Below are 25,088 nucleotides of genomic sequence, written 5' to 3' on the forward strand. Positions count from 1 at the left end.
TGTGAACGCGGAGGTGATCCCCCTTGTCCTCCTTACAAAGGAGCATAAAGTCATATTCAAGCGCAAGGAAAGTGGTTGCTCGTACCATTGGCAACTTAGGTGCTCGGCTGAATCGGAAGCATGGAGAGACTGACTATTTTCTTACCCTGTTTTTAAGTGGGCATGGAGGTTTTTAGTCTTACCTGTACAAGATTAGAAAGAGATTGGGATCTCCGAGTTGTGTGTTTTACAATGGAGTTGTGGACGATGACCATCACATCGCTAGCCCGAAGTAATGTGACAAACAGTTCCAGGTTGCTCTCTGTTGGGAGGTGTTAAGTTGATAGTCCGACGACGTACCATTGCGGAAGTCCAACACTCTGCGCGTAACCTACCCTACCCCAAAAAAAACATCGCTCAGCCAGGTTTATTGCAACTCTTTCGAGAGTTTTTCAAGTTTCTCCATCTTACCAGCGAAAGTGCTAATATTTAAGCTGTAGACACTGATTTGTACTGTTCGAACTAGTTTGCTTGCATCCTAATGTCTTCTATGTCTGAAGATCCCTTGGTCGACATAATCGGAGTCCGCCCTGCTACGTCTACTGAAGTAGACGCTCTAGTATTTTTCACTTTCATTTCATTTCTTGAGACCTTCGCCGAGCCTGTCCCGATTAATTCCACCTTTGTTACCATTGTCTGAATGACCCTTACTGTGCTCCGACGTGTATTCGTTTAGAAGAGATCCCTTTTTTCTCTCGGTGATCTACCAAATTTTCGTTATACGGACAAGTACGTCCAGTTCGTCCCGTTAGAATGCTTGTGCAGCCGTTTATACATTTTGAAACTGCTTCCTGCTTTGCCAATTGTAACTGTAAACTTTCTATCTTCATCACATCATCCACCATCTTTTTTGGAATGACTACTATAACCAAGTTATCCAAAAAGATGAAGATCATAACATTATCGCACTTGTATCTCAATTATAGGATATATATGATATAAAGGATAATAGCTTTTGCGTATAAATGAACACTTCAGCCGCAACATCAACTAAGAGAATCTTTCACTACCAAAGCCAGACCACCAATGAACCCTTCCAACTTCTTTCAAAACCCGTTGAAAGAGGGTGATATTCATTGTATTTATTTAATGAATTAATGATTCGCATTTAATAATGAACAGATGAGAAAATATGATTAAAAATCTCATCTCTAATTAAATACTTGAAAAAAATTAAAATTAAGGTTGCAGCCATTTAAAATGTTTCCTTATTTTATAGAATACTGAAACCTGGTGCTATTTGGGTAAACCTTGGACCTCTACTCTATCACTATAGCGACGTGCAGGACGAACTGAGTATTGAACCAACTTGTGAAGATCTAGTTGCGATAATCAAAGCTGTCGGTTTCGAGCTACTAAAATGCGAGACCGGCGTACGGACGCAGTACGCTCAAAATCCTAGGTCGATGCAACAAAGTGAATATCTTAGTATATTCTGCGTGTGCCGAAAACCTTTAGTAATAAATAATGGAATTCACATCGAAGAAGACAATTGAAATTTTCATTTGACTGATCAGCTTTTTTATTAGTTTCATTTTTAGTTAACTTTTTTTTTCATTTATTACAATTTTAACTTTTCTTACAATTCTTTTGTAATTGTATTTTCTTTATTTTCAATTACTTATTGAAATTCGAATTTAAATATTGTACAAACAATTGCGGCACCTTGTCTAAAGTGGTACTAGTTGAATGCATTTTACTATACGTAAGGAATTGTCGTCTTAAACGATTCAACTGTGCAGCATTCATTTGATCGGGGACATCTACTTTGACGGCTGTTCCTTGCACAGGGACTGATCCCATAATACCTATTTTCCTAGCTGAAGTTATATCGCTAACTATTTTTTGCGTTATTTTATCCAACTCATATAAATAGTTGGTATCACTTAGTGGAGGCTGCAATTGAAGGAAGAAGATAGAAAAAATGATTAGAATGTTATGATTTGAAGTGAGAAACACAAAATTTAGTTCATGATAGAAAACAGGAGAAACAAAGAGCATCGATTTACTTGATTTCATTTGAATTATGTGACCATCGTTATTTTAAGTTGATGTTAGTTTGTAACATGTGAAGACTAATACAATAAAATATGTAGAAAGTAAGGATTTATATTGGCCTAAAGAAATAATGTTGCGAAAAATGTGTTCAAGGATGTTATTGAATGCTTCGTTACTGCTCCACCTGCATCACGGAGGAGAATGGAAAATCCAAAGTCTGATATACCAAAAACGCATTTTCACAAATCAACAGCAAAAAACGTCACTACCTTGAATGAAGCCAACATGGGGGCAGCACCCGAATGTTAACATTTGATATATAATAACTTTGGAATTTCAATTCTCTCCAAATCGCTCAGCACACTCATAATTCATGGTATTTGCCTCCGTGTATATTTGAAGAACTCATTTCTCGATTATCGAAATCGTATCATAGTTTTAGATATAAATATGTACATCGGATTAAGCCCAACTAAAGAAATAAGTTACACAAGAAATAGTGATGAATAAACTATTAATTTATTTTTTGGAATATTGTACAAATAGATATTCGAGATAATTTGCTTCATTTTATTTCCATTTGCGTTTAGAGAATAAGATCTGCATTCCTGCGCAATGTCTGCATTTTAAAGTATTTTGGATGCTTTGAAAGCGATATACTCGAACATATGTATATATCTGCAGAACTTCATAAATTCCTTACAGTAATTCGTGTGGTTCGATATGAATAATACGAATCTTTACCGCGGTAATTTGCTAGTCTAGTTATTAGTAGTATATTACAACCCCCTCTTCACAACTTACGTTTTCTGTTGATTTATTAGGCGGCAGCGGCTTACTCTCATATAATGCACCGTAAATTCCTTTCACATCTAGTTCATCGCCTGGGAATACTACAAAAAGGGGGCTATCCCATCGATTGTTCCCATGTGGTTCTTCATATCGCATACACAATGCATCGTATATTTCTCTTGTATAGGGAACATCAGAATTGTCCAAATGTAAGTCACCTTTCTCGTCTTTTTCCTCGACACGGGTACGCTGGCAATTGAATTCCCATCCTTTTTCCTTTTGTATTGCACAAAATACAGTGCATTGATTGCCACTTATAGACTTAGTGGCGCAATACAGTTGGTAACGATATCCTGAAATTAAAATAGGAATTTATTACTTTCATTCCAAACATTATTAGCCGTGCTTCAGTATCAAGCAAAATAGAAGAAGAAAAAAAATGTTTTTTTTTTTTTTCGCTTTTAATTTAAAATGCACTGAGCAATTGAAAAAAGTCCATCCTTATTTGGCATATATTTCCTTGTAAACACGGTCAACCGACGATCAGTCTTAAGATTATAACGAATATACCAGCACCAATGCCATAATCCTACTGTCAAACCAGGTGTTCCGTCCCCACGTACTTGAGGAGGGCGATCAGACGCGAGTCTGCAAGGGACTCATCTGAAGTGGCTCTGCCACGAAGCCTCACCGGAGGTTATCCGGTACCATGGTTATTTGCGGTTGGCCCCCTAGTGGGAGTTTCATGGTGGTTGTAGTTATGCCTACATCGCGGGCAGAGCTCCTCGGAGCTCGAGCGTGGAGTTGCGCTGTACAACTCGGGTGCCGTACTCCTTAGTTGCGGCAGAGGTGTTAGATAGGCCTCGCATCCACTGGTATGAATCCTGAGCCTGCACTCAGTATAAACCAGGACCGCTGTGCTTGCATGGCAGGGCTCTGATTGTGGTCACAAAATCAATCCGTGTCCGAAGAGGACCGTGGGATTATGCCTTCACGGCAGGTACTCACGTTAAATCCCCTAGGATTTTCATGTCAAACCAGGTAAGGTACTTCAGACATTTAAACGCAATCCTGCGCCTGCAAAAAATTTAAAAGTCCTCTATAGTCAAGTGTTGTGCAAGCATCATAGGCTCCCAAAAAGGACACCATCTTGACGTGGTATGGCAGCCTGTAGTGATTGACTACTACTACTTACTTAGGCTCAAAACATAATGGAACGGGAAAAGCGAACGGACGACGATAGCATGACATAACGCTTTGCTCCACTATGTACAGTCCCATATATCCCTTTATTTGTTTTCGATGGCTTGCTCACCACTCTAATCCCCTTAGACCTAAACCTGAAAACATAGTGTAGTGGCGAATAAAGTGACGTCAATAGAAGAAGCGTCAAATATGTACAAGAGAGCAATGAGTGGCAAGCAAAAAATCGCATGCACATAGTGAGGAGTTTAGTCGCGCTTATATTTTCAACAAACGTAATGAAGAAATTATTTTTGCATGAAAATGCTTCCTTGAGAATTGGGTATTTAAAGCGTTGAAATGGTGAAACATTTCGGCATTTGATTATATACAAACCAATGTTGATGGCAAAATAAAAAACGGGTTAACTTCAATGATATATCCCTTAAGTTACTACAATGTAAGAAAGCAAAAATGAAAAATGAAGGCAACTCAAAGAAACAATTTGACTTATTTCATCTATTTATTTACAAATGAAAAACAATAATTCAGTGTTCAGTGCTCATCTGAAAAATTTGGGTGGAACAAAGCCACAAAAGGATTGGCAATTGAAGTGTGTTTCAAGTGGTGGCTTCAATGGACCATAATATGGAGGGAATGTTTTGCGTCGTGTATTGGTAACGGCCGCAGAGTGGCATACTACTTTTTCATGCATTTTGTACTTTAGCTTATCGGTGCATGGGATTGATTTTATATACATATGGCAGAAAACTGTTGACAAAATATATATGGCTCCTATTCACCCCTTGGTGGGGTATAGTGCGTCAGCCAGACCTACGCGCCATCGCTCGCGGTTAACTGAAATACGCTTCAGCTATCCCCACAACTTCCTGAAGCGATCGCAGTTCTCCTTTACTGTTCTGCGCCAAGTGCCCTTGGGGCACAATGCAATTGTCGCTTCTCCTTAAAGTGCAGCCTATCCACCTAATCTGTCACCGTCCGCAGAAACCACGCTTCCTAGGTATACAAATTTATCGACGTTTTCGATGCTTCGCCCATCAATGTGGATAGCGATAGTACGTTGACCCGTCCGACTAAGAACCTTGGTTTTGTTGGTATTTATCTTATCCAACTCTACTTGCCTATTTTTCCACATCGAGGGCTATTTGGCCAAAGTCCATGACCCGGTGAGACAGCAAACAGATTTAACCAGCATGGTCGAGGTGTTTGAGAAAAGATTTCATTGTCCAAGGAACTCCCCCATGTCCTCCGGACAAGGTAGCATAAAGAACGTCACCGATAACAAAAAGAAATATTATCGGCGGCAGAATGCAACCTTGGCGGACTCGGCTTTGGACCTCAAAATCTTCGGAGATTTTTCCTCGATGGAGCACTTGACATTTTGCGCCATCAGGAGGATCCCGAGCGGAAACCAGCCTGCTCTCTGTCGATCAAGCTTTCGAAATGTTCTTTGATGCGTTCCAGAATTATTTGAACTATTATCTTTGCAACGACAGGGAGCACGCAGATATCCCTCCAATTGTCACACTCAAAACGAGTCCCTTTCTTTGGGATCTCGACGATCATCCCCTTCTTTTTTCCCTCGCTGGGAAAGGTCTCGGATTCCCAACTTTCCTGCACGAGTGGAAGCAACAGTAACTACAGGTGCAGCAATAAATAACTCTGCGGGGAGACTATCATATCCAGCGGCTTTATTCCGTTTCAATGCATTGATGGCCGAAATGATTTCTCTTTTGCTTGGAGGAATAGTCGGTATCCGCATGTTATGATGACCAGCCATTTCATCCACAAGAGGATGTGATACTGTTAAGAACCGTGGTGCTCTTTCCACATCTTCAGTTGTTCATAATCTTGGATGAGAATTCGATCGTTGACGTTCTTCACAGAGCCATCGAAAGAATTGCGGCTACATTCAGTATACATTTCTGAAATTATTGCGATGTACGGCATTTTCCGCTTCCCTGACCAGCACAACAGCAAAAGCGTACGCTACGCTGAACTTCTCGGGATTTCGCTCGGTATTGGAGTTCGAGCTTCACGCCCCATAACTCTCACCGGTAAATAGAGCCTTCAATCCCTTCCCTTCATCGATCCGCTTCCTCGATTCTGCAGTCAAAAAGATCTTATGACGCCCCTTTGGAACGTGACCGACGACCTGTGTAGCACCCGAGAAAAGAGCACTTTTTGATGGTGGCCCAATGCTGTCGAGCGACAGCTGGGACATACAAAGGGCAACGTTGAATTTAAGAGCTCGCAGCTCTACTGCCCTGCGGAAAGTGACGAACAATGTGCCACAAATGACCTCGTTCTCATTGTGAAGGAGCGTGCGCACATTACATTAAAAAATCTGTTTCCGATAGCCAAATGTCATTGCCCTGAGATCAGTGCCTATCCAAGGCGTTGTTGGCGATTCGGTAGTAGTAAACTTTCAAACTTTGTAGATTGGTAGCCTATAAATTTCTATCTCTTTAATCGCCTCTTTGCATCTTTGCACTAATTTTCAAATGCAGATAGAACGACAAATTGGCCTTTCAAAATATAGCCTGACGTCCATGGTCACCAAAATTTTATATCAGCATTTTGCTCAGTTTCTTGCGACGTGAATTCTACGACCACTTCCATTTTTATCTCCAATCGTAGGCAGAGGTAAAATCCTAACTAAGTAAAAATAAGCTGAATTTTTCACCAACTACATAAATCTAATTTTACCGTGCGGTTACTATTATTTAATTATTGTGTTCACCTCTCTGACCATACTATCATGTTGCTTAACAAACAAATCAATTATAATGTAAAGGATCTTCTTATGCGTGTAGGATTTGCACCCACTAAAAAACACCCCCGGTCTCTCCAACCTCAACCCCACCATTTAAATATTGCTTCACGGAGTGGTTCGCCTTTAGATACTCACGATTCTCGTGCTTTGAGCTATCCTCCTCCTTCCTTTCTTCACCAGTTCATTCTGTATTTTTACAATTGCGGAGGAGACCGTAAGCCAGTTCTCCTTTGACCTCAGCATCTCCGTAACTATTCTCCGGGCCCACGTTCCTTCCTAAGGTTTGGTTCAGGCTCCTTCTTTCCATCGCGAACCTTGGGCAGTGAAAAATGACATGCTCTGGGTTCTATGGTGCCACTACACACAGGACAATTCGAGGAATCATTCAGCCCAAAGCGGTATAAATACTGCCTATAGCAACCGCCGTGTCCCATGGATAAAGTAGTAGTTGGCTTCTCCTTGTTGTCGCTTAAGCTACACCCTAATTTTAGGAATAAGGCTGTGCGTTCCCCGGTTGTTCGAAGACTTATCCCATCTGCGTCGACAGAGATCACGCGATTCTGACCTTGCCTCATTCCTACTTTCCGTGTGCCACCCCATACGTCTTGTATGGTATAGCACACTCATTTCATTCGCGAGAATCTCGACTGAAATCATACCCGCCACCACCAGTGCTGCCTCATCTGATGTGATTCTAAAAGCACTGCAAACCATCAATGTCATTAGCTGGAAAACCGAATTCAACTGCTTCCGGCTTTGAGAGTTTGCGAGCGCCTTCACCCACATAGATGATCAGTAATGCAAGTTGAATCGCACCACTTCGGCTAAAAGCCTTCTACAGTGTTTCGGCAACATTCCTACAAGTGCCGTGGCGGCGCCAACTGTCTTTTGACATGAATAATCTAGGTGCTCCCAAAGGCTCAGTTTGGCGTCAATTATCACCCCTAGGTACTTGGTGGCCTGGTTAGAGAAGACCATATATCCACCTTCACGGTTTTTTTTCCTACAGTTCGTTATAGCGGTCTTGCTTCTGTTTTCTCATTCGCCAGGGCAATCCAGCCTTTTCCAGAAAGTCTACCGCTCTCACTGTCGCGTAAATCTGCAAATCCGTTGGATGTTTTGCAGCCTCAACTACAGTCACCTTATCGGCGAAGCCTACAATCGTAGCCTCCTCTGGAATGGGAGGCACAAGCCCTCCATTATACATTACATTCCACAGCAAACCGAGCCCTGTGGTACCCCCTCTTGGACTAGTATATCGTTTGAGACCCTCATCCGTCCCTTACCAAAGTTCTCTCTGAGAGATAATTTTCGACTAAACTCGCTAAATATCCAGGAACACCTATGTCAGTCAATGTGCTTTTAATTCAGTCCCAATTGGCGGAACTGAATGCGTTTTTGACATCCAATGTCACCACAGCACAACAACCACCAGAATTCAACGCATCTTTTGCCGGGCTCACCACCATGCTTATTGCATCCACTGTAGAATGGGCGCGTCGAAACATATACTCGTGTTGCAACAGGCCATTGCCGCTTTCTATGATGGGTAGGAGTCTGTTATATATGACTCTATCATCTTCCCCATTGTATCCAACAGGCAGATTGAACGATAGCTTACTGGGTTTGGGGAGCGACACCAACTTTTGCTTCTTCCACTGGGCAGGGAATATTCCTTTTTTAGATCGCCCCGAAGGTGCTGGCGAAAAGGTCGGGCCTAGTGTTCACTGTCAGCTTCAAAGCTCGGTTAGGGATGCCATCCAAACCTGAGGCTTCATTGTCGCCGATCCTACCACCACGTTGACCATCGTTTATCTTCCGCTGTCCTGGTGGTGACGAAACAGAGTGGTAACAATCTGTTTCAGGAGTCCCAGAGAGGTCACCTGGGGTAATCCCCGTAGCCTTTTCATTACCACTCTGTAACCCCAAGGGTTTATATATCGGCATCTTCGCACAATTGTTTGAAGCAGTTATTTTTAATAATAATCGTTAGAACAACAATCCAATTGGATCAGAACTTTGAATTGTGTTAAAGTACTTCATTCAAGACCGTAACGATACACTACAGTACATTGTAGGAGGCAATATGGTCAGCATTGCCCCTGCTCGAGATTATTATCCTGATTTGACTCAGGTGCTCATTCAGAGCTGAGTCGATTGGTATCGGACATCCAGTCATGATAACAAATCCCTCTGTAGCCAGTGAGATTTGAAGTGCAAGCTTCCGCTACGACAGCCCACCGATGTAACCACTTGAGCCATTCGAACCTTTTCTTTTACTTTTGCGAATCGCCTCTATTGATCTTCGCCACCGGGTTTTCCTCTGAGCCTCTAGCAAAGCCTCCTTGCCCGGAAACATACATGCTTGTAACCGCATGCTATTTCGTTGTTCCACCAGTAGTTGGGCTGCCTACTGGGGAAAAGCCGCCTTCTAAACTCCCACTGAGTGATCTGGCTTTTTGGATGGCCGCACCAATCAGGGATATATAAATAGGATATTTAACGTTAGTCTCACGCAGCAATAGTCAAGCGTTGATCAGGCCCTTTGTCACATGAAAAATCGTTCAGAAATACAGATCTTGTTTGAACTGTATACCTAGACTTCATACGGTTAAACTACCCTGGGTCTGCCATTGTGCTTTAGAGGGAAATTAAATCTCAGGTGCCTCAGCAAAAAGAGGTAAAATTTATCATATGTCCAGACCGAAATAACCGATTGGATTGCCGGCAACATTTGCCAACGTTGCTGTCAGTAACTAGGATCGTGCTTCCCAAAAGTTCAAGTGGCAAAAACCAAATGATGGCAGAGACGCCCAACTTTTTATTTCAGAGCCGAAGTCATAATCAAGGAAAGGTTTAGAAATATTGTGAGCAATTTGACTGGCCATAGTTTACTAACTGCACATATTCATATTCAGAATAGAAAACGTGAAAAAGCAGGACAACAGTGTAATAAAGTTATCTGAAGGTAGATGTAGAATTTTACACCTACACATCTTACTTGCCAAATAAACTAAGGAATTAGCCAATAAATGTACGTGGATCTGCAAAAACATTACATTCAGTGCTAATACTATCTCTTGCGATTTTTTTATACATTTAGATACAGTCCAAATACACTTAAAAACTATCACAACACACTGTGGATTATTATGGAGAAATTAATCAACGCTTACCTTTAATGTAATTTCCAGCATCTAAAATAACGACATCATCCTTGTTCAAAAGCCGATGAGTCTCCGACATGAGATCAGCTCGAACCTGTTTCTCCTTCTGTGAGTCCGCGAAATACTCATTTTTAGTGAAACCTGCCTTCGGGATTGCTTTATTTTCTGATACTACATGCACCTTTTTACCACGTCCTTCGAAATATTCCTTCAATTTGTTAGTCTGGTATGTTTTCCCACTGGCAGGGTAACCTGAGATTACAATGCAGGGCATGCTGGATTGCCGACTTGTTTACTATCAAATTCTGAGGTTAAGGAACATTTCTGTGGATTGTTGTGTTTAGTGATATTGAATGGGTATCGAATTATTCACTTACATTCAAGCTGATAGTTAAGCTTATTGGAGCAATCAAACCGAGAAATCCAAACACAACCAGCTGGGGAGCAACAAGCATATGTGACACATTCTTGTTATTGTGAATAGACATTCTCACCTATGGAACCACCAAATCAAGCCGACATCGGACGACAGGTGTTTTTATTTTGAAATTTCAAAATGGTGTTTTGTTTACTGGTTTAGTGAGATTCAGGAGGACAATTGCTTGCAATTATCCCGAAAAAGACTTTTTTCCTCCCTGTTCAACTGTCGGTATGCCTTGTTCAATTCCACAAAGTCTTGACGAAGTTCTGACGCCTTCACGGAAGCGAAAACGCGATAGTAATGACAATTTGCGACCTCAAACATGTTATAACGGACTAGCCAACGAAGGATTCACATCAACCCCGCGGAAGAGCTTAACATCTGTCAGCTTGCCAACAAGGCCGATTCAGGGAGTTGGAATCGCTGGGATCAATCCATTTGTGAGTGCTGGATCATGTATGGAAGTGAAGTCTATTGCTGAAATTGCAAATGAGAAATCTGATGCTGAAAATCCGTATGAAGTGATTCGAAAGCCGCCAAAGAAGAAGAAAAAGGCAGACATTGAGGAAGTGTGTTTTGAGAATCCTGCGCTAAATTTGGACGGGCCTGAGAAGCGTTTTAATCCTTTTGAGGTAATTATTTGTCTGATTTTTGAAAGGCTATCAAAATACTTTTATATATTCCTATAAACTGGTCGTAATTACTTAATATGATATAAATAGTGTTCTTTGTGAGCTGCTTGTGCGTGGACCAAACATGCTCTCCTATTTCCACCAGTTTTTATTGTTTATTATAAACGGCAGCTATACCGTTTCCTTCTAAAGAATTTAGGGTCAGTATTACACCCACAAATACATTCTTGCCAAAAGATTCTTTTCTTTTTTGTTCTCATTAGTTTTCTTATTGATGTTTGGTATTGTTGGAACTAAAAATTGTCGCATTATTCAATACAATGCTGTCTGTGTAATGTTCTACTTTTTAGATTCGGTTCTTGTTGTTAATATGATGCAGTTCGATGTTCAGTGTGTCGTACAGGGAGGTGTAATTTTGGGGGTCGATATAGATCTCTTCCTCGACTGAGATGCCGTTGCTATTGTCCGGCGCGAAGAAAGACTAAGATTTAGTCCTGCGAACTCCGACAATATGATGTTCGGATATGAATTCTATTGATGTTCCTTCAACATTCACAAAATCTTGGAAACAGCCAATATTGCTCGACTGTTGACTCGGGTGCATATTTTCAACCTATGAAAAGGCTCTGCAATATGATAAGGTAGCTATGGTTGCTTTGGTTCCGTTAGATTCTCTAATTATTTTGAATCTGCGGTGGTTTGATTTGAGTTAATTTTTAAGGGAGCTGTTCCTGTAACTTCCTAAGCAATTGCCTTCTACATTCTACATAGAAGAGTTATCATTCTTCAACTTTTGGCCTATCCACTACCATCTCTAATCAACAGGTCCATGGATATTTGGCCCATATACCGACCTAGTTCTCTGTTCGATATTGTCTCAAGCTAAATGTGGACTTCACTGAGGCGAAGTGAGCTTTTGGTCGTCTCCACATAAACTCATGTGGTTTTCATAGCAGTTACAGAGGAATTGCGCTGAGTTAAATGGCTCTACTGTGGTTCGAAGACTAAAGGTCGAAGTGTGGTAGGTATTATAAAACAGCTTTCTATCTCTCTTGGTGCTTATCAAAGAAACGATCTCTACCACGCCAAGCGCGCAATACGCTGTTCTATGGAAATGATGTCTTCCTAGCGCTTTACGACAAAACTAATCTCAATCGACCTGTTCAAAATGTAATGATCACTTCATGCAGCATGATCTCCGACTGAAAATGAATAGCACAGAGTTTTTGACGATTGATCCCAATAAAATAGGCACTATCTGTTAGTGACAGCGATGTGCCGCGAACTAAACAGTATAAGAATCTCGGAGGAATGTGATAAGTCAGCGGTGAACTTCCTTTACGAATTAACGCAACTTGGATGAAGCTGTTGGAACAACAACTATCACAAGTCTAAAATCTTCCGTAGGGATATTTGCCATATCGCCTTCTATGGTTCCGAGTGCTGGTCGACTAATAAAGAAAATGAACGGCTCTTTGTGGTAGTGGAGACGAAGATGTTACGTTGGTTCAGCGAGATTCGAAATGAAAACCGTGGTGATGGATTTGGAGTTGCATCCATCGTGCAAAAATTGCGGGAGAGGCGTCGATGATATGATCACGTAATTCCCGCTGACGAGAACTCACTAGCTAAGATTGGCTTTAGCATCCAAGTCGCTGGAAAATGACCAGACCAATTAAGACGGAAATGGTTGAATACGCTAGATGATTATTTGGTAAACCCTATCCACTAAGGAAGTGGAAAGTTTATGGAGGGAAAAAGGGGAGCTTCTTCAAATGAGAGGAAAACTCGAGAAGGTCATCCCCATTAAAAAGTTATGGCCCCTCAAAGCGGTGTTTCTTTTTATGTATATTATCATGGTAAAGTTTGAATTTTCAATCCTACTCCGTGAGGAGGAAAGGACGAGGAGATGTTTAAAAGAAAGAGGCAGATCACTTTTTTCTAACCCCTTTAAATAATTACGACCATTACCCCCGCCCCCTTAAAAAGCCACCTCGGGTGTGGAGAAGTTGTTAAATAATCGGTATAAGTTGAATTTTCAACCCCATCCCTGGAGGGAGTGAGCAGTTTAGGGAGGAGAAAGTCCTTCTTCGTCGACCCTGTTAAAAATTCATGGCGGTCACCTACACTCCCTAAGAAGGAATGGTGCCACAAAGTGGAGTTTTGTTTTATATCATCATGGTAAATTTTGAATTTTCAACTCACCTTTCCCTCTTTCTAATCCTAATAAGTAATTGCGCCGGTGCCCCCTCATCCCTTAGAAAAAGCGGTTGAAAAGGGGACCGTCCTCTCTGTCCTTAAACTCCTCTTCTGCTCCGGGGAGAAGTTCGAAAATTCAGCTTTTACCGATTATTTAAGAACCACTCTACTATCCTCAGAAATCCTCGGAATGCATTAAAAAACAACTGGAAAGCCTGCAGCTTGCAGGGGGACTGATTCACGTTCCCTATCTTCCTGCATCGACCATATCAACACCCTATGGATCATTTCGGAACAGACCGCGGAGTTTAGATCTTCGTTGCACCTCCATCGATTTTGAGAAAGCTTTCGATAGCGTGAACCAGGGAGTGTATCTGGAGTGCAGGAGGGGCATTCCGGAGAAACTAATAGCCATTGTCAGAGCGAAATATGGTGTCACAAATGTCACGTGCTGCACTGAGGTGAAATCTCGGAGAATTTCGATGTGCAAATAGGAGTCCGCCAGGGTTGCACCCTGTCACCGATATTATTTCTTCTTATTATCGGTGACGTTCTTTATGCTGTCTTGTTCGAAGAATATGTGGGAATTCGACGGATGTTGACATCTCACCTCAAACACCTCGATACTTCGAGTATGCTGATGAAATCTGTTTGCTCTCTCACCGGGTCATGGAGCTAGGCTTTGGATTTGAAAAGAGAGACAAATAGAGTTGGACTGAAAATAAAGACAAAGAAAACCGAGGTTTTCAATCTTACGAGTCATCGCACTCTCCCTATCTACATTAATAGGCAGAACATCGAAGGCGTCGATCAATTTGTATAACTAGGAAGCGGGATTTCTGTCGATGATGGCATCGAACTGGATGTTATCCAACGCATTAACAGCGCTAGATCCGCTTCCACTGCCCTGTCTAAAACCTGGAAACACAGTTATCTCAACAATAATATCAGGTTGAGAATGTTCTATGCTATTTGCTATATGGGAGGAGCACATGGAAAGTGTACCCCACTATTAATCAAAAGCTCTAAGCCTTCGTCAACGTGTACTTTTCCAAAATGGCCGACGAGTGCGTTGCCCAAGGGAACAGTAGAGTGCGAGCGTCTCGAGAAATCGGGGAGGAGCTGAGGGGTATTTCAGTTAACCGGGAACGATGGCCGTAGGTGTGGTTAACGTGCTATATCCCACCAAGGGATGAATAAAAATGATCTAAAGTGAATAACAACGATCTAGATCGCGATACTGAACGGGATAAAGGGTAAAGAAAAAGAAGAAAAATGCGACAAGTGACGCGTCAGTAACAGAAAAAATAACTTCAACTTGATGTACAAATTGTTGCACTCAAGTCGAATGCCTTTGTACAAAATTGTTCTCCTTTTCTATACCTCCTAATAAGGGTCTCATGATGTCGAGATGACTCTTGATAAAATAGTTCACCAGAGGCTGCAAAGGCTGCTAGAAAGAATAATTTTCTCTCTGGAATCGAACGAAAAAAAAGATTTTTTTTCTCCGATTCCTCATGCCCTTGGCATTTGTGCAATATTAAAATCTATGAAAATTGTTGGGCATTCATCTCGAGACGTTTTTTCTTGGTTGTACAAATAATTGAGCCTTACATCCTTCTTTCCCTTAAGTTTTCGTCTCATTCGGTAGCAAGATCGGCTTGCCTGAATTTGTCAATTTCCTGGGTCAAAAGTTCAATCCGGGTAAATTCAAAAGGCATACCATCGTTTTCAGGTAGCCTTTGGGTCGTTTTCCTTATTGCGGCGTAATCGTAGCGAGTTATAGCAATCCAGTGTAACATCTTTGCCTCCATAATCACGAGGCAATGGTTGTCCAGCACTAGAAACTATAAAGGGCGAAGGTTACTGCATTAGGTTTTCGATTTAAAACGGCGTATCGACGTTTCTCAATTCACCATTAAATGAGAATACCAAATAGTGAATCGCTAAATCCCAGTATATCTCCAACATCTCAGACAAGGTGTCTACTGGTGTAGTTTTTACAATTTCGAGAGTAAAACTAACTTCGGTTTTTTCCACCGGGCGAAAAACTCCCACCGAAATGCAGGAATGTGTTGGTGTACTAATTGAGCTTGGGCTTAGTGAGATCTCCTCAGTAACTGAAAGTGTTAAGAAGACGCCCCAACGGCCTAGATCCTGAAGTTCCCTCTTGTTGAAGAAAATGGGTTTTTATTATTTTTAGCAAGAATCTCATAACAACTTTGCAGACAGTACGTTAGCTGTACCAGTAATATATCTAGTTCTAAAATAGCTTCAAGTAAGACCGTCGTTAACCGACTACCCTATTCATGACCTACACGCTTAAATCGCAAACAATATTTCGATAACGTGGCCGTAATTCTGATATGGTTCGTGATATATTAGCGACCTTCACGATTTCTATTTTACCTGTTACATTTTCGGTAAAAAGACTGATTTGTTTTCGTTTTTTGGCATCCCGTGTATTCATTTGTTCTGTCCCTTTTTGTTTCACTAAGTTTCCTTGCTTTGCTATCTTGGGAAGACGTCATTTGGGTTTCTCGCGTTACTTGGGCATTGCCTCAGTTGAAATTATGAATTTTTTAGTCAAGTAATTATAAATGTTATCAATTAATGCATAACTTTGCCGCGAATATTCAGACATTACTTTATTAAATCACACAGTTTATCAATCTGCGCGCCATGCGACAGAAACGCTGCCAATATTACCCTTTCAGTCGCACCTTCCACTGTATGCCTCAATGCCCATTCGGGGAATATTCACATTTGTTCCTGAGCCCCACGAGAATCGTCGACTGGTGTTAAGAACCCATGTTATTGGTAGTACGTACAGCATCTGCTGAGAATCCGAGTGGTAATTGTTTCTGATTTTTGCACGGTTACAATTCAAACTTGCGAATTAACGGTTTGAAAAAGCAGAAATTAATACGTTTGCAGTTTTAAGAAATACTTTTAGAGAGACGTAGACGTGCAACGTGAAACGAACGTCTATCGAAATGTCGGGGTAGATGATTTTGAAACACATTCCGAAAATAATTAGTCCCCAAACTGCTCTACTTCCAGGTAAAGCGAGAACCACTAGCATCTAGTAATGATAGCTGTTTTATCAACTCAGCTCTTAATATAAAGTCACCTGAGAACGCAGCTGTTAACCCATTCGAAATAACTCGTGCTATCGACTCCGTACCGGAGGGTATCAAAGAAGGAATTGAAAATCCTGCACTCGAAGATCCAACACCCATAACTATCGCACTACCGTTCACACCAACGATTGGTTGTCGCATTGATTTCAGCGGTGTGCCACTAAACAGTCTTACACCGTCAAAACTGTTTGCTGAAAAATTGGTATTTTCACCGCCTGTCGGAGTGAAAGGTTCCGCATACAAGAAATCATTTCGTCGTTCGCTTTCAGTAATCAGCGAAGAAGCTGTTGATATTGGGAAGGAATTAGATTGTTATCAGCTGGAACTGGAAAACAGTATTAACGAAGCAAAATTAAAAAAGAAAAATCCGGAAATGGCATCTGTAACACCGGACAAACCCAATGATGCCTCAGGTTTAATCGGGGATCAACAAATTTGCAACAAATCGTCAATTTCGATAAACATCACAAACGTTAACATTTCCTTGGGAGAAAAATCACCAGCATCTGAAGCAACTCCACCAGTCGTCAACATACCGTCGACTATCGATGACACCAGCGATGCAGACATAAGTTTTGATGATGAAATTGACTTCAAAGAGCCTGCACCATTTGTTCGATGCTATCGAAAGCCAGAACTGCCAAGAACAAATTCAACCGAGATCGCAAACACCAGCAACACGAGCAACGCATCTAAAGGTAGCAACAAATCGGATAAGGAAAACGATGGCAAACATAAAATCTCAGACATGATACGGAAAAGCATCCGTCGAATCGTTCATCCACATTTTGATAGTAAAAAGGAGGATAAAGAGCAAAAATTAGATGAACACCAACAACAATCGGCTGGAACCAACAATTTCATGTCATCAATTCGTCGAAGTTTACGGCGTAAAAACCATAAACATGAATCAAACAACAACAATAATCCTAATTCCGAATCTGATATGGATAGCCGAAGCCGAGACATATCAATTATAGACACTGCAGATAAACGGAAAGTATTTAAGTTTACAGCTACGGGTGAGAACGATAGAAATGGTGGCAATGTTATAACCGATGCGAAGTCATTGTCATTGCGAAAGAGTTTGAGAAAATCAACACGAGATATCCGAAATCAGGTTTTGAAGAAAGTCTTTAATAAAAATATCGAAGAATATAAAATGAAAGATTGATTATTATTACTCTATGTTAATAATATGTTTCTAATGTATGTAGGCGTAATGTACTTTGCACTATACATTTCATTTTTTTTTTAAATTTTTGCATCCCATCGATAATTGCTTTTCCAAAGATTTTTTTCTTTCATGAGGCACTGTTTGTATTGACTGATTTTTTGGTTATTTCCGTTTTTTATATTTAATTGCTAAATACATTTTCAAAAATTAAAAACAATATTTTTTTTATCTCAGAACTCCATTGACTAATGTAGGATAACAATATTGTATTCGATAAGGACGCTTTTCTCACTCGTCGGCCATCCTGGGATAGTGGCTTCCATTGCATGACATAACTAGCATGATGATGACGCCTCTTAGGCATCTGCGATAAATCCACTGCCACTTCCTTATCTAATCAGCAGCTCGTTGGGTATTTGACCCCTACACCGACATAGTTCTCCGTTTGGGTTTGTACCAAGCAAGAGTACCTCGATCGTACGGTGAAGCTAAATGCTGACGAAGGTTTAGAGCTTTCAAGTCACATTGACCAGTAACAGTCATCAAGTGTTAAGCTCACAGCAGCGAGACGAACACAGACCCCCATGACGACTGGGATGCGAACCCAGAGCAAATTCGGAGGCTGACGCTCTACCACCTCAACCGTCGTGCTACTGCTATAAACTTTATTATGCCGTTCAAACCTATAACTGACAGGAACTTTATAATGCACCCCACTTGTAAGTGTTCCAACCTGACATCTGGTATTAAGTATTTTCTCAGGTACCTCAACCTACTTTGCACAAGTCACAGGTGAGGTTTAAATAATCTTTCGAGCGCTTGGGTTGGTATCTGCCCATGAGCACCAGGGAGTGCTCCATTCCTAGTAAGTTCACTCAGTACAATTCCTTCTCTTCTCTTCGTTTTTTAGCGTAGTTGTCATGAACCCACTTCCGATCCCACAAAATTGGCTCCTATAGCGGCGACGCTGCTCTTTTCCTGACCAGCTCCTCCACCGTCTTATTACTTTCTAACCCAATGTGGTCTGGAACCCAGAGTATCCAGGCCTTATTGAGGGAGGCGAGCATGTTAAGGCACTTCCATATCAGTTTGGAATTTACCTGGTCAGACCTAAGTGCCTTAATAATCGCTTGACTATCAGTTAGAATAGCAATCTTCTGCCCCCTATAGTTCCTTTCGAGGTTGGAGGAGGTATCTCTGTCTATGGCGTATATTTCCGTCTGAAATATGCTGGTGTGGTTCAAAGTATGTTTTCCTCGTACCAATGACATTGGCGCCTGCTCCCTCTGTCTGTACCAGGTAATCAGTTGCCCTGTTGCTCCAACATATTTAAAACTTCTTAACGAAGTGAAACTTCGTTGTCATGTTATCCCTTGGTATCAGAAATTCTGGATGCCGCCTAGAAAGAATATCAATCTTGCTTCGATTTAGACAGCTCCCCACCTAACTAGTACTCCCGGACATTCTGAAGATCGCCCTTCTTGTCTCCACCTGTACGTGCAAATGGAGTAGAGTCTCTAGAAATGCCGCTGGACATGTTCTCATTGCCGCACTGATACATAAGCAAGCTAGTTTTTGAAGTTTGTGTAAGTCTCTGGCTATTGTGCTGAGTTCTGTTCTGTCTGTCCAGATTACCGCCTCATAGGTAACCATTGATCTCTGTTACTCGTTTCATATATATATTGGCCATGGGTGGATTTATGCGCAGCCCCGCCTTCCTGCACCAGTTACTAGTGATTCGTAGCCTACTCTCTAATATTCTGCCCATTCGCTTTTGGAATCTAGATCACTTTTCCCGAACGCGATGTCCTTCTTTTATATCCTAAGGCTATGCTGCCTCTTACCACTCTTAGGAGAGATTCTAAGATGATTTCTAGGCCTTTCTGGAGTGACGTTGGGAAAATGCCATCTGCTCCGGATCCTTTCAGTGGTTTAAAGGGTACCACTGCCCATCTTACTCGTGTTCCCGAGCTTACCTCTTTCGCTAGTTTCCACTTCACCTTTTGTCCCCTTCTGCCTGTTGTTGGGGTGTCAAGCTGAATATTATTGCTTTGCGCCATGGAGTAGGGCCCCGGGAAAGGAGTTCTGAGAATCAAATGTACCCTGCTCTTCTCATTCTCAGTAAATGTCCCATTTTCCTTCTTCAGACAGACAGAAAATACTAATTTGTCTATGAATATAGTTTTATATAGCCTGGATGCTTCTGTGGTTTGTTATATCCCTGCATAGAATGCCTGTTCTGTTTTGCTTCCCTGATGACGTTGCTATACGCAATCAGTTCATATCTGTACCTCGGCCAGATGATTTGACTGTCTTAGCTGGCCTTATATGCGTCACTGACGACTCTGTTGAAGCCTTTAACCACTGTTTTTAGCTCTAGCCATGTTGCTACTCAGATTCTTGTGTAAGTGGTCCAGTTTGTTCTCCTGGGATTCTTTATTATTCTATCTATTTCCGAGTTGCCCTCAATGACGAATCTGATTATTCTGTGGTCCAACATAGAAGGCTCATCCAACACCCTCCAATTCTTGACCAAGTCGCTCATCAGAGTGTTCGCTAGAGTTACATCTACATCTGGTTGCTTGGTTTTTCACAAGAGGAATCCCAAATCGCTCGCATGCTTCCCCTCGTAAACCGCGAATCTGTCCCGGTACATCCAATGTTCTTGAGCCAACACTATTCCATTGTTATTCATGAAATTTGCCTTTACCTGGGGTATTTAGATGTTGGCCATCGACTCTGTTAGTGCTTGGAGCTCTTTTCCAATGTTCCTCCTCCGAAATGGCACTTTTTTGCATTCCGCTGTCTGACTTAAGCCTTAAAAGGTCTAGGTGTTGGCCGTCCAGCTTATACTTTTCTGTGGGCGGCAAGTCCACTTCTCTGCTCGGCCCTGCTCTTTCAACTTTTATGGTCTCCGCCATTTCTTTGAGGACCTAGGTAGGCTTTCCAATAGGTGTGTCCTCGGAAGTGTCACTCCTTGCACGTACACTGGTATGCTATCAAATGTATAATATAATGTATAATTTATGCGGCAGTCTCAACGTTTTATTGTCTTCGAGGATGGGTCATCTAAGAACTCTCCATAACCATGACTGGATATCCATGTTTTGAGTGAGGAGGCCTAAAAGTTTCTCCGTCTAAATCACTGCAGCTTTGGAAGGTAAACCGTCACCATGGGTGCTCCTTGTATATCATCTCCAGCAATGTCGCCAGTTCCGTTTCCTTCCATCGTAGCAGTTTAGGGACTATCGTCCTAAGCCGTAGTGCAATCTACCAATATAAGACCTAACCGGAAGCGAATACGAGCTCCTTATTCTATACTTCAAACATCTCCATGATGGTGCAGTCCTCAGCTATAGTGCAGTGAATTCGAATTATGAACAGTAAGAAAGTGTTTATATATTGCCTTTTGAACTTTGAAATAAAGTAAATTATGGTTCAAAAAGGTTAAAAAGGTAATTTATTTACTAAAATGGGTGATTTTAAATATAATATAATATACTTATTTTTATTTAAAAGTTGCATCCACGTTTGTTTCAAATTATGCTTCCAATTCTGCGCGGCATGCTCTGAATACAGAATTCAATGCATTAAGAGATAAGTGGACCAAGCATAATTCGCTAATATTTTGTATAAGAACTTCCTTCGTAGGGTTTTGCCTCTGATAAAAATTTTGTTTTAAAACATTCCAACGATTTGCAATAGGGTTAATATCAAGAGAATTGGGTGGTCAGCGATGAGTGGCGATGTTTCTGCTGGCCAAAAACCCCCTTGACAAATTTCGCAGTATGACAAGGTGCATTAACTTGCAACAACCTTGTATAATCTCATTTGCTTCCATTCGTTGTTTAAAATGCAGAAGTTCATCATTTAAGACTTTTTTTTTGCTGGCTCAAGAGTCCAGGACTCTTGACTCGCCAAACCATCACTGAAGGAGGGTGTTTAACATTTACTTGAATGGGGGGAAAGTGGTACTTTCCTTCTGATCGTCGTCGAACGGAAAGAAGATTCAAAGTAGATTCTTCACTAAACGTAACTCTTCTTGCGTCCCATTTTGATTTTTTTGTATGATTTTTCACTTAAAATTATATTTTTCTAATTTTCAATAAAAACTAAACACTGGTTTGCGGTGTCCGGTTTGCATAAATTTGATCACTTGAACTGGCGCCAAGTCAGTTAATACACGTCTCTCAGAATGGACATAATGCTCTACAGTTTCCTGATATGAATGAATTCCAATCTATCTAGAAAAAAGTGGAGCACCATACGACGACTTCCTCTGAGCACATTCAAACTCTTTTGGTCCAGGTCGAATACTAAGTTCAAACACTTGACCTTTGTAGATTTGTCCTTCCTGGCATTCATGAATTTTACCCTCCAGTGTTCGGAGTCCATGTCCGGGTTCTGTTCATCCAACATGCGGATGATGTCCTTTGCTTTCCTTCGAGGGTTCGGTAACCAACATCCAACGTATTCTGTCCTGCGCAGCTCAGTGTTCGCCATAATGAGCTTGAGCCGACCGCTAGGGATTACTTGCCGGAACCACTTTAAGGCAGCCTCATCAGTACACTCCAAAAGGAGAAGCCCATGGCGAAAACCTTGATTGGTAAATTTTGGCTTCCTTCCAGGCTTCAGCATTTTTCCACAAGCATTCCCGGAGGACGTAAATTGTCCCTCTGACATTTTGTCATCCTTGGAGGAAACTCCCACGGCAGCAGTCAGAACTAAGGCTGCAGCTTGCGCATACGCCCTCTTCCTTCCCATCTTCGTGTCCGTGTTCCTAAGGGAGGGACCACCTTCATTGATATCTCCCTCGTTACCACCGATTCCAATCCCTGCGGAACGTGTGGATGTAGGCCCTGGTGCGGAGCACAATAAAGCGTTGACCATCACAGATGTGTTGGTTGTACACTTCTTGTGCGCATTACGGCTGACAGAAGAGTCTAGGGTGTCCAGTGTGAATTTCACCAAAGCTGCCAGTTTATCCCCGTTTTTCGCTGAAGATTCCGCTACCTTGTGTCCGATTTTTCAGGACATTACCGCACCCAGTGGTACAGCCACGTCCATGTCCTCATTTCCAAGGTGCTTCATCCTCCTTCGCATCGCCCCTTGCGTCCCCCTTCTTAGTGACTGAAGTTCCCTTCTGTCGAGCCCTTCTCTTCCGTTTGCGGGTAGATTTGGGCTGTAGTACCGCTGACAGGCCGGCGGTAGTGGGATTTTCAGTTTCCTCAAGTTGTGAGTTTCCGTACTTTCCTTTCTGGCTAGCTTCGCCTTGGGCACTAAATGCAAGCTTTCCATTAAATCGGAGACCATGTCTTCTACAGATTTATCCATAGAGAGCATGAATGTGGTGGGACCTCCAAAGTCTGCGCTTCGGCCTCGACATGATTGTTCACGGTCGCGGTGAATTCAAATTCTGTGACTTGTTACCACTTGGAGAGTTTAAATCCCTTGTTTCCATATTCATGTTTGGACACCCTTAGTGTAGTATTAAACTACTACACGCTCCCCCACCACGGCAAGGTGGTGTACGAGGTGGAGCTTGGTTTTTGGTTTTGGTTTGTCTTGAGCCTTTTTAAGAGTCTCTTCTGGTTTCAAGCCTTCCATCAGATAGTGGCTTTTAGCACCTGCGCCACTGAGGACTGTCTCCTTGTCCATCCCTGCTTTTTGAACGGAGACCTTTGTTGGTTGCAGTCTTCCCAGTAGGCCAACGTTGACTTTAGGTTCATTGCTTTACTTCCCAATTTCTTCCTTTTTGGGTGTAGTCATCTGACTCTCAGAGTTGCGAATATGTGCCTCAACCTGGTGGTGCTCAGAGGTGGTGGTGAGGAAGACGGGGCGGCAACCTTGTCGGCCAAACCAAAACCAAGTGCCCGAGGAGTGGTAGGACCGGGAGACGCTGTACTCACTTTGGCTTGCCGGCCGTGATGAAGTAGGCGAATGCTCCAAAGACCCAATCAGGGCGATGAGACTCGAATCTGCACGGGGACTCATCTGAAGTGACAATTTGTTCACGAAACCTTCCAGGGGTATACTGATTCCATGGAAACCGGGATAGCCCCTGGTGTACTCCCGTTGTATGTGAGTACAGCTCGGTTGTTTGCGGTTGGCCCCCTAGTGGGAGCTTCATGGGGATTGTGGTGATGTTCAAGCGAGAAGAGACCTTCGGGCCTCGGCGTGGTGTTGCGTTTCAACACAGGTGCCGTACTCCTTAGTTCGGTAGAGATTTAGGTAGGTCTTGTGTTCATCAGTATGAATGCTAAGCCATGCACTTAGTATAGACTGGTACCGTTGTTGCTTGTCACAGCGTGGCTCTGATTGTGGTCACAAAATCAATCCGTATCCTAAGAACACCGTGGGATTAAGTCTTCCAGACAGGTACTCACGTAAGACCCTTAAGGACATAACTGCCTCAACCTGGTGGACTAGTTTGCATTCGGTACGAGGTCCCGCTTGTTTGTTTTTATTTTTTTTATGTCGTTTGTCTCTACGAGTATGGAGGTTAAGAGGTCCGCCGTTCCATGACTCCTCGCAGCACAGTAAAGTTAAGCTTACTAAAGCGACCAGGTACCACTGAGACTCTGTTCGAATAGTGTTAATCCCTCTGACAGTGAACTATGCAATGGGCGCGATTCGCATAACAACCTGCATTGGGGGAGGTGGTTTTCGACTTATCAGTCTAGTTCCGTAGCGTTTTGTTAATAGTAGGTCACCTCGTATCATCACCCACTAAGGGTCTTGGTAGATGAGAAGCTTGATTCTGGAAAGCAACATATCAACCCCAGAGATAAGTTCGCTCCCAGAACGCGGTATTCGGCTTCAGTCTATCCTGCACTCCACTGCTGACTCCATTGCGAAGGCTTCATCAGTGAATAATCTGCAAGCCACTACGGTGGCATACAACCTTTCACGTAGAACCTATTTATGCTTTCTTCTTTCACAACCGGGATTAGCAGCAACTACAGCGGTATTTAAGGAGTTTTAACTTGATGATCAAGAAATCTTATCTCTTTTCGGTTGCTTTTCAGAGTGAGTATTCCTACTCCAAACATCAAACGTAAGAACTCCTTCTTATTTATTAGAATTATTTGATAAAATTTAAGAACAGCCAAAATGCATCCGCTCTAACAAAATGAGTCGCAATATTTTTAACTTTAAACATATGATTTGTTTTTGGTTAGGACTTGTATGTTCTGTAATGAGAAAGACGTTCATATTTACTAGGAAATGATGCGTTTCCATCCTAATCACAGTTAATAGTCCGTGATCAAATCTCTGTTGCGCAAACCTTCATTTTAGATAAGACGGGGATTTCCCTGGAAAATATTAAATCATTCTATTATTTTAGTAAGTAGATTACTCTAATTCTGTTCTTTTTCAATCTTGGGCAGCAGAACAACTAAACTCTGTAAAAATAAGTGTTAGAAGTGAGATTAGTTTGTAATTTTGTTAAATTTGGTAAATCAAAATGAATCAAAATATTTCCTCAGTATAACAGTTCACATCAGAACCATCTCAGCTGATAAAAGTGTATAACACTT

The 25,088-nt window shown here is 41.9% G+C and overlaps 3 protein-coding genes across 4 annotated transcripts in view; 2 read left to right on the forward strand and 1 right to left on the reverse strand.

Annotated features, from left to right (window-relative positions):
* The window catches only part of LOC119653628 (carnosine N-methyltransferase), a 22,994-nt gene extending 21,244 nt beyond the window's left edge, over window positions 1-1,750 (forward strand). For both annotated transcript variants that reach the window (XM_038058401.1, XM_038058402.1), the window contains exon 7: window positions 1,259-1,750. In XM_038058401.1, coding sequence (XP_037914329.1) covers window positions 1,259-1,535 — 277 coding nt within the window. In that variant the 3' untranslated portion in view covers window positions 1,536-1,750. The remainder of the gene's footprint in view (window positions 1-1,258) is intronic.
* LOC119653631 (protein KTI12 homolog) lies at window positions 1,604-10,484 on the reverse strand. The gene is made up of 5 exons (XM_038058407.1): window positions 10,470-10,484; window positions 10,353-10,412; window positions 9,985-10,299; window positions 2,842-3,182; window positions 1,604-1,935 (listed from the first exon to the last, which is right to left on the reverse strand). Exons 3-5 carry the CDS (start codon window positions 10,247-10,249, stop codon window positions 1,657-1,659), a joined length of 885 nt encoding a protein of 294 aa, XP_037914335.1. The 5' UTR covers window positions 10,250-10,299; window positions 10,353-10,412; window positions 10,470-10,484; the 3' UTR covers window positions 1,604-1,656.
* Window positions 10,485-17,709, forward strand: LOC119653625. The gene is made up of 2 exons (XM_038058398.1): window positions 10,485-11,028; window positions 16,291-17,709. The coding sequence occupies exons 1-2, from the start codon at window positions 10,627-10,629 to the stop codon at window positions 17,542-17,544; spliced, it is 1,656 nt and encodes a 551-aa protein (XP_037914326.1). The 5' UTR covers window positions 10,485-10,626; the 3' UTR covers window positions 17,545-17,709.
* The last annotated feature ends 7,379 nt before the right edge of the window (window positions 17,710-25,088 follow it).

Source organism: Hermetia illucens, chromosome 4 (assembly GCF_905115235.1).
Source record: "Hermetia illucens chromosome 4, iHerIll2.2.curated.20191125, whole genome shotgun sequence".
NCBI classification, from domain to species: Eukaryota; Metazoa; Arthropoda; class Insecta; order Diptera; family Stratiomyidae; genus Hermetia; species Hermetia illucens.